The sequence below is a fragment of the Hemitrygon akajei genome, chromosome 21 (assembly GCF_048418815.1).
Source record: "Hemitrygon akajei chromosome 21, sHemAka1.3, whole genome shotgun sequence".
Lineage (NCBI taxonomy): Eukaryota > Metazoa > Chordata > Chondrichthyes > Myliobatiformes > Dasyatidae > Hemitrygon > Hemitrygon akajei.
Genome location: NC_133144.1, coordinates 50,459,226 through 50,472,967, shown reverse-complemented (window position 1 = coordinate 50,472,967; position 13,742 = coordinate 50,459,226). Strand labels below are relative to the sequence as shown.

Sequence of the window (13,742 nt, the reverse complement as noted above, 5' to 3'; positions counted from 1 at the left end):
TGATAGTTGGCAGCAGGCAGTCTCAGAACCAAGGATTTAGTAAACAACTTGTAGGCCATGAACATTTATACAGAGAGTGACTGTCATTTTTCGTGCTTTGAACTTATTGGCTTTGACAGAGGTTCATTGGAAAGTCATGAAAGAAAAATACAACATAAGCAAAGTGCTGGGGGATTTCAACAAGTTGGGCAGCATCTACGGAGGAAAATAAACAAGTTGATATTTTGGGCTAAGATTCTTCAACAGGGCTGGAAAGAAATGAGGTGGAGATGCTGTCTGACTGCTGAGTTCCTCCATCATTTTGTGAGTGTTGTTCAAGTTTTCCAGAATCTGCAGAATCTGTTATGAAAAAGAAAAATTCATTCTGATATAAAGTATGGGGAGAAACAACCAAAGACTTGGTAGAAAGTTAGTATGTTTGGAGGATATTTGAGTGACAAGGGGATTGGAACAGAGGAGGGGAATTTAGCTCATGGGATTATAGCTACTAATGGCAGTATCATTAGTGCAGAGTTGACCCTGAAATTAAAGAACAGAAATTTTCTGCAAATTCTGTGCCTTTCTGGATCAAGTCACTGCTCTGGTGATTGTTGGTATTAAAAAATTCAAAGTACATTTATTATCAATGAATGTATAAATATTTCAACCTTGAGATTTGTTTGCTTACATTTAGCCACAAAGCAAGAAACCCATAAGAACCCATTTAAAGAAAAAAGTAAAAGACCCAGTGCGCAAGAGAAAGAAAAAAAAACACAAATCATGCAAACAATTGAAGCGAACAATAACTTTCCAAACCAAATTGAGTCAATAGATCCAAACCCCAGTGTAAGACCAAAACCTCATTTTATTCAGCTTGTCATGTTAGTGGGCATGAAGCACTGCAGCTGGGGCAGTCTTCATAGCCTTGCAGAGAGCAAGCAAAATCGGCACTCGTCTCGGATGCCAACACCCTATATTTTCAGTCTATCTGGTGTGCGTTTAAGTTGACCAAACAACAGAACAGTGATAGGTTCTGTCGTCCTGGAGAGAGGAATGAACATCGCAGTCAGCGAGCAAAATCGGCCCTTTCAGTCTGTCTGGGCTGGCGTTTAAGTTGACCTACCAACAGAACAGTGATGAGCTCTGGCGTCCTGGAAAAGGGTGTGGACATCATGGAGAGCGAGCGAAATCGGCTATTGCCTCCAAGCTGGGCCACCGTTTAGATGTCTGGACTCGCCTCACTATTGCTCGCCCCCTCACTATTTGCAGTGATAATTTAACACAATTTATCACAGAAAAGGTGTTGTTAGTGATGTTTTTGTTGGATTTCTTAACTTTTTAACTAGCAGTGAGCTGTTGCATGCGTTCGGTAGCACCATCAGTACTGAAAGGGGATAACTTCACTTGCCCCATCTATGAAATGTTTCCACAACCTATGGACTCACTTTCAAGAACTCATTGTCTCATGTTCTTGATATTTAGTGCTTATTTATTTATTATTATTATTATTTTTTTGTATTTGCATAAATTATTGTCTTTTGCACAGTGGTTGAACACCCAAGTTAGTGCAGTCTTTTCATTGATTCTATTACAGCTATTATTCTGTTATTGATTTATTGAGTATGCCTGAAAGAAAATGAATCTCAGGGTTGTATATGATGACAAATATGTACTTTGATAATAAACTTTACTTTGAACTGAGAACTTTTATCTGCACCTTGAGTATCTGTGCCATTCACAATGGTGTGAGGAGTACACGGCACAAATCGCAGTACTCTTCAATCCAGTTTGAAGATGAGGCAAGAAATTGCCTCCAAAGGATGTAGAACATAAAGATGGGGCTTAAAAAATTATTTACAGAAATAATTCTGTACAGTTCAGTACAGAAACATGCCCTTTAGCTCATCTAGTCCATGCTGAAAACCATTTAAACTGTCTACTCCCAACGACCTGGACCAGGACCATAGCCTTCCATAGCTACTATCCATGCACCTATCCAAACTTCTCTTAAGCATTGAATTCAAGCTCACATGGACCATTTGTACTAGCAGCTCATTCCACACTCTCACAACCCTCAGAGTGAAGAAGTTTCCGCTTAAACTTCTCACCTTTTACCCTTAAGCCATCACCTCTGGTTATAGTCCCAGTGAAAAAAGCCTCTATCCCTCCTAACTTTGTATACCTCTATCAAATCTCCTCTCAATCTTCTACGTTCTAAAAAATACAGCCTGAACCTATTCAATCCTTCCTTATAACTCCAGACCCAGAAATATCCTTGTAAATTTTCTCTGTACTCTTTCAACGGGTCCTGGGTATGACTCTAAACTGCAACCGGCGACGAGGTTCTGATTTTGGACTTTCAGAGTTTTGGGGAAAGTGGAGTTACCCCTTAGTCATTCATTGCTCCCAGCTGCTCTGACCTGGAAAGGTAGCACCTGCAAAGGTTCCTGCTTAGGATAAGAGCGAAGGCCAATGGCAGATCAAGTAGGTTTAGTAACTGAACTTATGACGGAGAAGGCGGATGAACATTTGGGAAGAGAAATGGCGATTTCTTTAGTTCGCCCAATGGAAGGCAATAGCAAACCACTTTCTAGATACTAGGTTTCCTAGAATCTATTTGCTAAGAAAACCATGGTCAATCTCACAAAATGTATCACACAACAACAGCAGCAAGATGATCTAAAGGATGTCTTGGTAGGATCAGCAAAGTCAGTGATTCCTAAAAAAGAAATAAAGCACAAAGAATAACTGGATTACAGATGAAATCAAAAATCTAATGGAAAAAAGGAGACGGAGAAAGCAAATCCTATAGAATATAAGTCCTTAGATAAAAAAGTTAAAAGCTTATGTCAAAAAAACCAAAGAAGAATGGTTAAACCAGCAATGTGAGCAACTTGAAAGAATCCCTATTACTGATCCAAAAATGTTACATTAACAAATCAAGAATATCACTGGTAAAAAGCTCCTCTGTTCTTCAGGTGGATCTTTGAAAGCAAAGGACGGCACCATTATCATGGAAAAAGATGAGATTATGAACAGATGGACTAAGTATATTCAGGAATTGTTTGAAGACAATCGAGGCAAATAACCAAAAATTACGAAGAACATTGAAGGTCCAAGTATTTTAAAATCTGAAGTTCATAATGGAATAAATAAGATGAAGAAAGGAAAGGCAGCAGGTCCTGATGAATTAGTAATAGAACAAATTATCGCCCATGAAGATTATGGAATTGAAAAACTTACTGATTTAATCAATGACATTTAACAGACTGGAATAATACCAGAAGAGATGAAAAAAATCAGTATTTATCACTCTTCCTAAGAAACCTGGAGCAATAGAATGTGAATTACATAGGACCACAAGTTTAATGAGTCATATCACCAAGATACTTCTAAGAATTTTGATGACAAGAGCTAAAAGTAAGGTACAAGCTGAAATAGGTAAAGAGCAGTGTGGTTTTGTGAAAGACAAAGATACAAGAAACGCGATACTGATGTTAAGGATACTATCAGAATGAGCTATTCAAGTGCAAAAAGATTTGTTTGTTTTATCAACTACAGAAAAGCATTTGATAAAGTGAAGCACAGTAAGTTATTTGAAATATTACAGGAAACTCTAGATCTAGCTTCGAAAGACCTCCATATAATCAGAAATCTGTACTGGGAACAAATTGCCACTGTAAGAATAGATGGAGAAGTGCGTCAGTTTATTAAAATCAAGAGAAGCGTTAGACAAGGATATGTTTTCTCCCTTGATTTGTTTAATGTGTACAGTGAAACAATATTACAAAAAAAGAGAGACATCTTGGGAATCAAAGTTGGCAGTGAAAACATCAATTATCTCAGATATGCGGATGACACTGTGTTAATTGCAAGTATGGAGGAAGAACTACAAAACTTAATTGATATAGTTGTTGAAGAAAGTGCAAAAATGGGTCTATCTGTCATTTGCAAAAAGATGGAATGTATGGTGATATCCAAAAAGAAGGAAAATCCTATCTGCAGACTGAGAATAAATGGGGAAGACATAAAACAAGTACAGAACTTTTACTAGTTAGGAAGCTGGGTGACATCAGATGGCAGGTGCGACATGGACATCAGAAGAAGAATAGGGATGGCAAAAGACACCTTTACGAGAATGAAGTGTATACTGACCAACACTAAACTGGGCAAGACAACCCACTTCAGACTATTGAAATGTTACGTTTATCCAATTATGTGGCTCAGAATGTTGGACAATATCTAGTAACATGAGGAAACGAATTGAAGCAGCAGAGATGTGGTTTTTGAGGAGGATGCAAAGAATATCATGGATGAAACGAATATCTAATGAGGATGTCATGAATAGAGCAAGCACAAAAAGAGAAATAATGTATGAGATCATGAAAAGGCAATGTAACTTCATTGGACATGTGCTTAGGAAAGAGGAGTTAGAATGCACAGTAATTATAGGAAAGATTGAAGGGAAGAAAGCAAGAGGAAGGCAAAGACAAATGATGATGGAGACAGCAGCCAGAGAACTGGAAATGAATACATAGAACATAGAATAGTACAGCACATTACAGGCCCTTCGGTCCACAAGGTTGTGCCAACCTTCAAACCCTGCCTCCCATATAACCCCCCACCTTAAATTCTTCCATATATCTGTCTAGTAGTCTCTTAAACTTCACTAGTGTATCTGCCTCCACCACTGACTCAGGCAGTGCATTCCACACACCAACCACTCTCTGAGTGAAAAACCTTCCTCTAATATCCCCCTTGAAATTCCCTCCCCTTACCTTAAAGACATGCCCTCTTGTACTGAGCAGTGGTGCCCTGGGGAAGAGGCGCTGGCTGTCCACTCTGTCCACCAATGAATTGATCCACTTGACCCGAAACAGGATTGTGTGGGCCATGGCGGTCAAAGCTCAAACTGGGCATGGCAGCTGATGATGATGACTCTTTCAACCTTGTTTACATTTTTCCTGTAGGTAGGTGACCAGGACTGCACACAATACTCAAAATTAGGCCTCGCCAATGTCTTGTACAACTTCAACATTACATCCCATCTTCTGTATTCAATACATTGATTTATGAAGGCCAACCTGCCAAAAGCTTTCTTTATGACCCTATCTACCTGTGATGCCACTTTCAATGAATTGAGTACCTGTATCCCCAGATCCCTCTCTTCTACCACACTTCACGGTGCCCTACCATTCACTGTGTAAGACCTACCCTGGTTGATCTTAACCAAAGTGCAAAACCTTGCACTTGTCTACATTAAATTCCATCTGCCATTTTTCTAGCTGATGGAGATCCCTCTGCAAGCCATGATAGCCTTCCTTGTTGTCCACCACACACCCAATCTTGGTGTCATCTGTAAATTTGCTGATCCAGTTACCCACATTATCACCCAGATCATTGATATAGATGACAAAGGACCCAGCATGGATCCCTGCAGCACACCACTGTTCATATGCCTTCAGTCAGAGAGGCACCCATCTACGACCATGCTCTGGCTTCCCCCACAAAGTCGATTTCCAGTCTAATTTACCACCTCATCCTGAATGCGGAGCGACTGAAATTTCTTTACCAGCTTCCCATGCGGGACCTCGTCAAATACCTTACTAAAGTCCATGTAGATAACATTCACTGCCTTCCCTTCATCCACTTTCCTGATAACTTCTCAAAAAATTCTAAGATGGTTTAGACTTGACCTTCATGCACAAAGCCATGCTGACTGTCCTTAACAGTCCATGTCTATCCAAATACTTATAGTGTATATCTGGTCCCTTGGAATACCTTCCAATACCTTTCCCACAACTGATGTCAGACTCTTTGGCCGATAATTTCCTGGTTTCTGTTTAGAGCCTTTTTAAATAGCGGAATAACACTGGCTATCCACTAATCCTTTGGTTCTTCTCCTGTTGCTAAGGATGTTTTAAATATCTATGCTAGAGCCCCACCAATTTCTGCGCTTGCCTCCCTTTGGTTCCAAGGTAACACCTTGTCAGGAAGCTGGAATGCAATTCCATTAAATAGCATGAGCGATTATAGACATTGACAACAGCTTTTTGTAGGAAGGATCTCTTGATGAAGGGTCTCAGACTGAAACATCAACAGTTTGTAGCTCTCCACTGATGCTGCCCAGCTTCCTGAGTTCCTCCAGCATTTTGTGTGTGATACTTTGAATTTCCAGCATCTGCAGAATCTTTTGTGAACAGATTTTGACTTTGGGGTTGGAAGGAAACTTTTATTTAAAACAGGAGTTCAGAAGTAAAAGATGGAAGGCTTATGATTAAGTTATACTAGAAGAAAAGCGACTTAGATGGATTAAATGGCTTTTTACCCTCTACAAACAATAGAATTCCATCAGTTTAATAATTTTTCCCTCTCTCTGCAGGGCATTACATTTGAAGAGGTTGAAAATTTCTTCACTTTCTTGAAGAACATCAATGATGTGGACACAGCACTAAGTTTCTATCACATGGCGGGGGCCTCCATTGATAAAGGTACAATAAGCTAATTGAATATGATCTTTGCATGCATAGTTAATGCTGATTGAGATTTAATGCTGCTTTCCACTTTCGTTGGTTCCTTAACTTTACTATACTTTACTACTTTATTATAAAAGTCTGTTTTTTTCCCCCTTCTGGACCCCCTCCACTGCCACTCTACAGGAAAGATATGGAGTCATTGGACTGGATGCAAGAGGGGTTCACCAGGATATTGCTTGAATTAGAGAGTAATAGTTGTAAGGAGAGATTAGATAAACGGATTGTTTTCTCTGGAGTATCGGAGGCGGAGGGGTGGCCTAGAAGTATAGAAAATTGTGAGGCATTAATAAAGTAAATTTTTCTCAGAGTGTAAAGTCACATACTAAAGGAAATAGGTTAAAGGTGAGGGGGGAAGGTTTAATTTTTTGTGAGGTAATTTTTTTTTATACAGAATAATGGATGTCTAGAACACGCTGTCGTGGGAGGTGGTGGAAGCAGGTATGATAGTAACATTAAATGGCAATTAGGCAAGAACATGAACAGGGTGGGATTACAGGGATATGGGCAACGTGTAGGCATGTGCGATCAGTTTTCATGGTCAACACAGACATTGATCATGTATTTACTGTGAATTTAAATCTACTCCGTGGTTCAGCAGAACATGGATGTCACCGTTTTTATAGTTCTGACATATACGATCCTGTGGAGCCTAACAGGATAGATGTTGGGATCTTTTCACCAATGGCAGAGTCATAAACGAGGACATAGCTATAAAATAAGGGACTAGACATTTAAAACTTTTTTTCAGAGGGTTATGAATCTCTGGAATTTTCTGCTCTCCAGGATGGTGGAGACCAGAGAGTTAGATTAAAGATGAAAGGAGGTAGGTAATCTCTGAAAGGTTGAGCAATTGACTGTTATAGAGAGCTAACAAAGAAGAGTTAAAACAGCATAGATTTAGCATTGATCATATTGAATAGTGGGGCAGGGTTGAGGGAACTGGTGTCTACTACTGCTCTTTTTTCTTGTGTTCTTCTATACCCCAATCATTAGAACTGTTTGATTAAAAATAATATTGAAATTTTATTATAAATTACTGAAAATATAAAGCAAAAACAGTAAATACCAGTCATACTCAACAAGGCAGCCAACATCAAAGTATTTCCAAGATTCTGAATGTTATTCCAAACTACTTTTGTTTCAGTTCCTGCAAAACATAATTTTAAAAGCTACTCCCATTTCTGATTGCCATCTTGTATAAGCAGCTTACACTTATGTGTTCTGAAACCAAGATTATCAACAGTTACAGTGTATTTGTTTAAACACGTTTATATCTTTACTTATTATTTCAATGTAAAGTTTATGTCTATCATCAAAGCCAAAAACATAGACCATCTATTAGCAAGGTCAGTGGAATGTTGAACACGCATTTTGTTGTGGAGTGTTGTGATAAGGCAGAGTACTGCATCCTGTAACACACACAAATGCTACAGGAACTCAGGGTTGTTGAAGAGTCTCAGCCTGAAAAGTTAACTCTCCATAGATGCTGCCTGCCTTGCTGAGTCTCTGCAGCATTTTGCATGTGTGTTACTCTGGATTTCCTTATCTGCAGAATCTACTGTGTATATGGTGTACTGAATCATATTCTGGTTGCACTTACTATAACGCAAAGTGCATCATCTGTCATGGTAAACAAATCTGATCTCCCTCATGTCAGGGGTTTGTTTTATGAGGCAGGACTGAAGAAACTAAGATTGTTAAACCCTGGAAAAAGAAACAGAATGTGTACAAGATTGTGAACTGTGTGGAAAGTTATTGTGAGTAACAGGAGTTGAATGCTGTGAGACAGTTCAGAAAGACAGAAGGCAAATTGATGATTCATAACATGATTGGATATTTGGGTAGAGCATTAGAGGCCGAGCTATGGAAATACATTTTAAGTTGCCAAGTAAATGCATATTAAGATTTAGTGACTATGAGAGCTTGTCCCAAAACTTCAAAGGGGTCTTAATAGAAATGAGCAACCGAATTGTTTAGCTATGTCCTTCTGTGATTCAAAAGTTAACATTACCAGCCTGAAGTAGAATCTTCTGTTCATTACTGTAGGTAACAGAGGAATTTAGAGATGGTATTAACCCAAGAGAAAACGTATTAATTTGTCCAAGAAAGCTGCCAACTAAGCACTGAGAATGGTTTAGAACTTAGTGAAGGAGAGCCAAGGGAATAATTACGTGGACAATGTTAAAAACATAAGAGGAAGCTTGCAGGCAACAAAAGCTGAATGTAAAAACTTCTTTACATTGTGAAGAGAAAAGATTCATGAAGACAGAAATGTATAATGATGGACAAAGAATGCTAAATTAATTGAACATATACTTTGGTTTATCCGTGAAAAAGAGGACATAAATAAACTTCTAAAAACATTAAGAAACCTAGGGTCCAGAGAGGTTGAGGATGTAAAGGAAATCTGTATTAGTAGAGAAATAGTGTCAGGAAAATTAATAGCTCTGAAACCTGTTAAATCCCAGTGACCCAGTAGTCTGTATCCCTGAATACGTGTGGCCCTAGAAATAGTGAATGCTTGAGTGGTGATTTTGCAAAATTCTTTAGATTCTGAACCAGTGGATTTTGAAGTTTAGTTAATGTAACAGCATTATTCATTTAAAAAAACAAGAAAAATGGATACAAAGTGCTGGAGGAACTCAGCAGGCCAGACAGCATTTATGGAAAAGAGTACAGTCAGTGTTTCAGGCTGAGGCCCTTCAGCAGTCCTGTGGAAGCATTGACTGTACTCTTTTCCATAGATGCTGCCTGGCCTGCTGAGATCCTCCAGCATTATGGATTTCCAACATCTGCAGATTTTCTCTTGTTTGTGAGGAAAAAATGAGGCTGGAAATTAGAAATGGAATTAGTCAAAATCGGCATGGATTTACAAAAGGGAAATTGTGTTTGAAAATTTTTTTGTGGATATATCTCAAAAGGGATGAGGGAGAAATTCTTTGACAAGATTCCACCTAAGAGAGTAATGTTTAAAGTTAAAGCACATGAGATTGGGAGTTGGTTGGCAGATTGGAAACAGAGTAGGAATAAATGGGTTCTTTTTGAGTGATAGGCAGTGACTCATGAGGTATCACTGAGTTCAGTATTTAAACCACACTATTAATTATTAAGCTGGGATAATTAAAAGTTGCAGATGCCATAACACTAGATCATATTTTATCATATATAGATTGGAGGAGGAGATGGAGAGGCCTCAGTGTGATTTGGTTAGGTAGACTCAATGGGCAAATAAAAAGCAGACACATTCTAATATGGATAAATATAAGGTTAGCAATTGATTTGGAAAGGGGGGTTGCATTGCTAAATAGATGTCTGTGTACGTCACTCAACAAAATAATTATTCTGTTGCAGTAGATTATTATGAAAACCAAAGTGTGTTAGGCTTCATGTTGCAAGGATTTGAGGATGAGCTTGGGTAGCTTACTGTAATCATACAGGGCCTTGATGATGCCACTCTGTTGCTTTGCTACTGTGTTCTATGACTCATTTATGAATTGTGTTCTGTTTTGATCTCATCTTGCTACGTAGTAAAAACCAGTTCGAATGGCAGGGTATGAAGGGGAATTACGATAATTGGACAGTTAAACAAGAGATTAGATAAAGAGGAGGGAACCTACTTGAAAATTATAAAAATCTGATAAATGCAGAAAGGATGTTGCTGACGATGGGCAGACCTGGAACCAGGAATTACAGTCTAGGGGTACAATGTAAGACATGTAGGGCTCTGAAGAGAAATTTCTTCACCAAAAGAATATTGAACTTGTGCAATACTGTACAATGGAATGCAACTGAAGCCTACTTATCAAATCTTCAAAAAAATGTTGGAAGTTCTAAAGAGCAAAGAAGGCATGGGAAATGGGGAAACTGCTTTCCTGTTACTGTAATGTATGTTTCTATTCCATTTTAAGCAGTTTCTGAACAGATTTTATCTTGAGGATTCACTGTCTAAGCTTTGTAGACCCATTAGCAGTTCTAAAATTATAGTCGTAAAGCTTAGAGTACTTAATCAAAAATCTGAACTTTTTTCTCAACAGTGACCATGAAGCAGGTTGCCAGGACAGTGGCACGAGTGGAACTCTCTGATCACGTTTGTGATGTCGTCTTTGCTTTGTTTGATTCTGATGGTGGGTGAATCCAAAATCTTAATAACTGCTTCAGTCTACTCTATTTCACAGCCTCTCTTCTGACATTAGTTTGGAGATAAAACATTCAGCATCACAATCCAAATTTATATTGATTATTCCATCTTTTTCACTATTACTTCCCCACTCTTTTCTTGCTTCATAAGAAATAGGAACAGGATTAGGCCATCTGGCTCGCTGAGCCTGCTCTGCCATTCAGTAAGATCATGGCTGATCTGGCCATGGACTCATCTCCACCTACTTGTCTTTTCCCCATAACCTTAATTCCCCTACTTTGCAAAAACCTATCCAATCTGGTCTTAAATATATTTACTGAGGTAGCCTCCACTGCTTCATTGGGCAGAGAATTCCACAGATTCACCACTGTCTGGGAGAAGCAGTTCCTCCCCTTCTCTGTCCTAAATCTACTTCCCCGGATCTTGAGGCTATGTCCCTTAATCCCCAAATTTTTAACCTTTTCCTTATTCTTTCCCTCAGTATTTCAAATCTCACTCCTATTTCCTACTCCATGTATAGAAAATTGGGTCCCTCCGGTACCAAATAAGGTGGCCACTGTGTGTATGTTCATGGTCTCCTACTGTTATAGATCATCTACTTCAGGGTTCGACTCGTTGTGCAGTCACAGATGCTTTTCTGCACACCACTTTTTAAACATGGAGTTATTGGAGATCCTTTTACCTTCCTGTCAGCTTGAATCATTCTGTCTATTTTCCTCTAACCTCTGTCATTAACAAGGTGCTTTCACACACATAACTGCTGCTCACTGGACTTTTTTTTCGCACCATTGTCTGTAAACTCAAGAGATTGTTGTGTGTGAAAATTCCAGGAGATCAGCAATCCTATCTGGGACCAGCAATCATTCCACGGTCGTAGTCACTTGGATCACATTTCTTCCCCATTCTAATGTTTGATCTGAACAATATCTGTGGAATGCTCTGCCTCAGAAGGCAGTGGAGGCCAATTCTCTGGATGCTTTCAAGAAAGAGTTAGATAGAGCTCTTAAAGATAGCGGAGTCAAGGGATATGGAGAGAAGGCAGGAACGGGGTACTGATTGTGGATGATCAGCCATGATTGCAGTGAATGGCAGTGCTGGCTCGAAGGGCTGAATGGCCTACTGCTGTCACATGATTGGCTGATTAGATATTTGCATTAATGAGCAGGTATACCTAATTAAGTGGCCACTCAGTGTAGGTCAACCTTTGGTATTTTCCTTAGGGTGGCAAGTTGTTCCCAATGAAATTGCCAGCATTCTGCTAATTAAATGTTGGGAAGCTTGGCCGTCCTGAACAATTGTATGCAAATAAATAAAGCCTAAACTTGTGGAGACTGCCGAAGATCTTCTGACTCTTTCAACACTGAAAGCCTCTTAGCATCCTGCAACTGGGTGCCAACTTTCCCAAGCTACACCCAGCAAGAAATTGGAAACTTCATTTATTTCAGTGAAAAACTGACAAGTTTCAAATAAACACGAGGAACAAATAATGTAGAGTTTTTTTTAAATCAGCTGGGGAAACTTTAAAAAAATAATTTTAATGGAAGATTAAGTTTGGAAACTTTTGAATGTCTGATATTCATAAACGTTCATTTTATTTGTGGACAGCACAATAATGTAGCACATAGCGCTCCTCTCTCACATGTTTAGTGATCCACCTTCTACTGCCATATGTTTGAAGTTTGACAGCATGAATTCCTCTGGTTGATAGGCCAGTTAGCTACTGTCATTACCCCTGGTGTAGATGCAGTTGAGTTGGGAGAATCAGGAGGTGATGATGGAGAAACGTAAGACAATAGGGTACAGGGAAATAAATGGGGAAACACAATTGATGGTGTTACTCCGTGAGCCAACGTAGAGCCAGATGTTGTAAGTATGAAAAACTGAGACTAATGTCAAAGCATTGCTGTTTAGACCAGCCACATTATAGCACTACAGCCAGAAGGCCTGCCAAGGTTCGAGCTGGCTTATTTCAGGAATTTGCCACTTGAAGATTCACTGAGGATAAACTCATGTAGGGAAATGGCACATGTCAGCAGACAGCTGTCGCCAGGAAATTCTGGGATCTTATATATCCAGATACAGATGTCCCTCTTGCCTTACTCATATTCCCCTCTTCTAATTGAATTAGGGCCTGTTTCTTGGGTATCAGTAAAAACTCCTGGTGTTCTGAGCCCAGCTGTTAACATGACCATAAATCCTTCACATTTTCCACGCACTCTGTGTGTCCAACTCTTTAAACGTTGGCCCTGTTACTGGAGGTTTGCTGGAACTCTCACCAATTTAGCCAGTCAGGTTTGCTCATAAATTGGCAATCTTTAAAAAAAAATATTTATCTGATGTATTCTTTCTGCATCAGGACTCTGACGTGACATGCAATTACTTGTGTAACCCCACTGTTCTTTACTCCTTTAGTGAGTTAGCTTTACAAAGATTCTGAGTCCTATTCCTGCTCTAAACTCATCTAAATGTTCTGAAGTATAATTATCATTGTATTTGAGTTATTTGGTTAACATAAGCATGTCTTCCTGTTTTCTGTTCCAGCAGTGGGAATCTTAATCTCCCGTGGCCTCACAGTACATTTAAGTTAACAATAGATTATTACCATATGTAGTAGCAAAATGCATGAGAAATATAAAATTATCCTTTTGAGCTCAAATTCTGTGTGGGTTTATTACTAATAGATGTTGTAAATTAAAAATAGAAAATGCTGAAACTACCTAGAATGACCTGGTATCCTGAAAAAGTTTGTTTTTCAGGCCAATGACCTTTCGTCAGAACTGGAACATATGCTTTATTTCTGTTGCTCTCTGACAAGAATGTTCTGGTTGCAGGTTTAGAAATTGCATTGTTAAGCTACCAGGCAGTACCTGCCTTTTTGAAATTGTTAGCTGGTAGGATTAGCAGAACCAGCAGCGAAAATCCAATCCTAGTACAAGAAACTTTTATGCTTTGTGCCTGTTTCTGAATTGTATCTTTTATACCCTATTTTAAATAATCAATTACACATAGAGTGCACATTAATGTTTTAACACATTGAGATGTCTTAAATCTGCACAATTTGGACTGAGATTCTGCAGAATTACTTATAC

At 38.9% G+C, this 13,742-nt stretch overlaps 1 protein-coding gene across 3 annotated transcripts in view; it reads left to right on the top strand.

Annotated features, from left to right (window-relative positions):
* The window catches only part of micu1 (mitochondrial calcium uptake 1), a 130,688-nt gene that overhangs the window by 112,175 nt on the left and 4,771 nt on the right, over positions 1–13,742 (top strand). For all 3 annotated transcript variants that reach the window (XM_073025386.1, XM_073025384.1, XM_073025385.1), the window contains 2 exons: positions 6,362–6,470; positions 10,550–10,639. In XM_073025386.1, the coding sequence (XP_072881487.1) occupies positions 6,362–6,470; positions 10,550–10,639 (199 nt within the window). The remainder of the gene's footprint in view (positions 1–6,361; positions 6,471–10,549; positions 10,640–13,742) is intronic.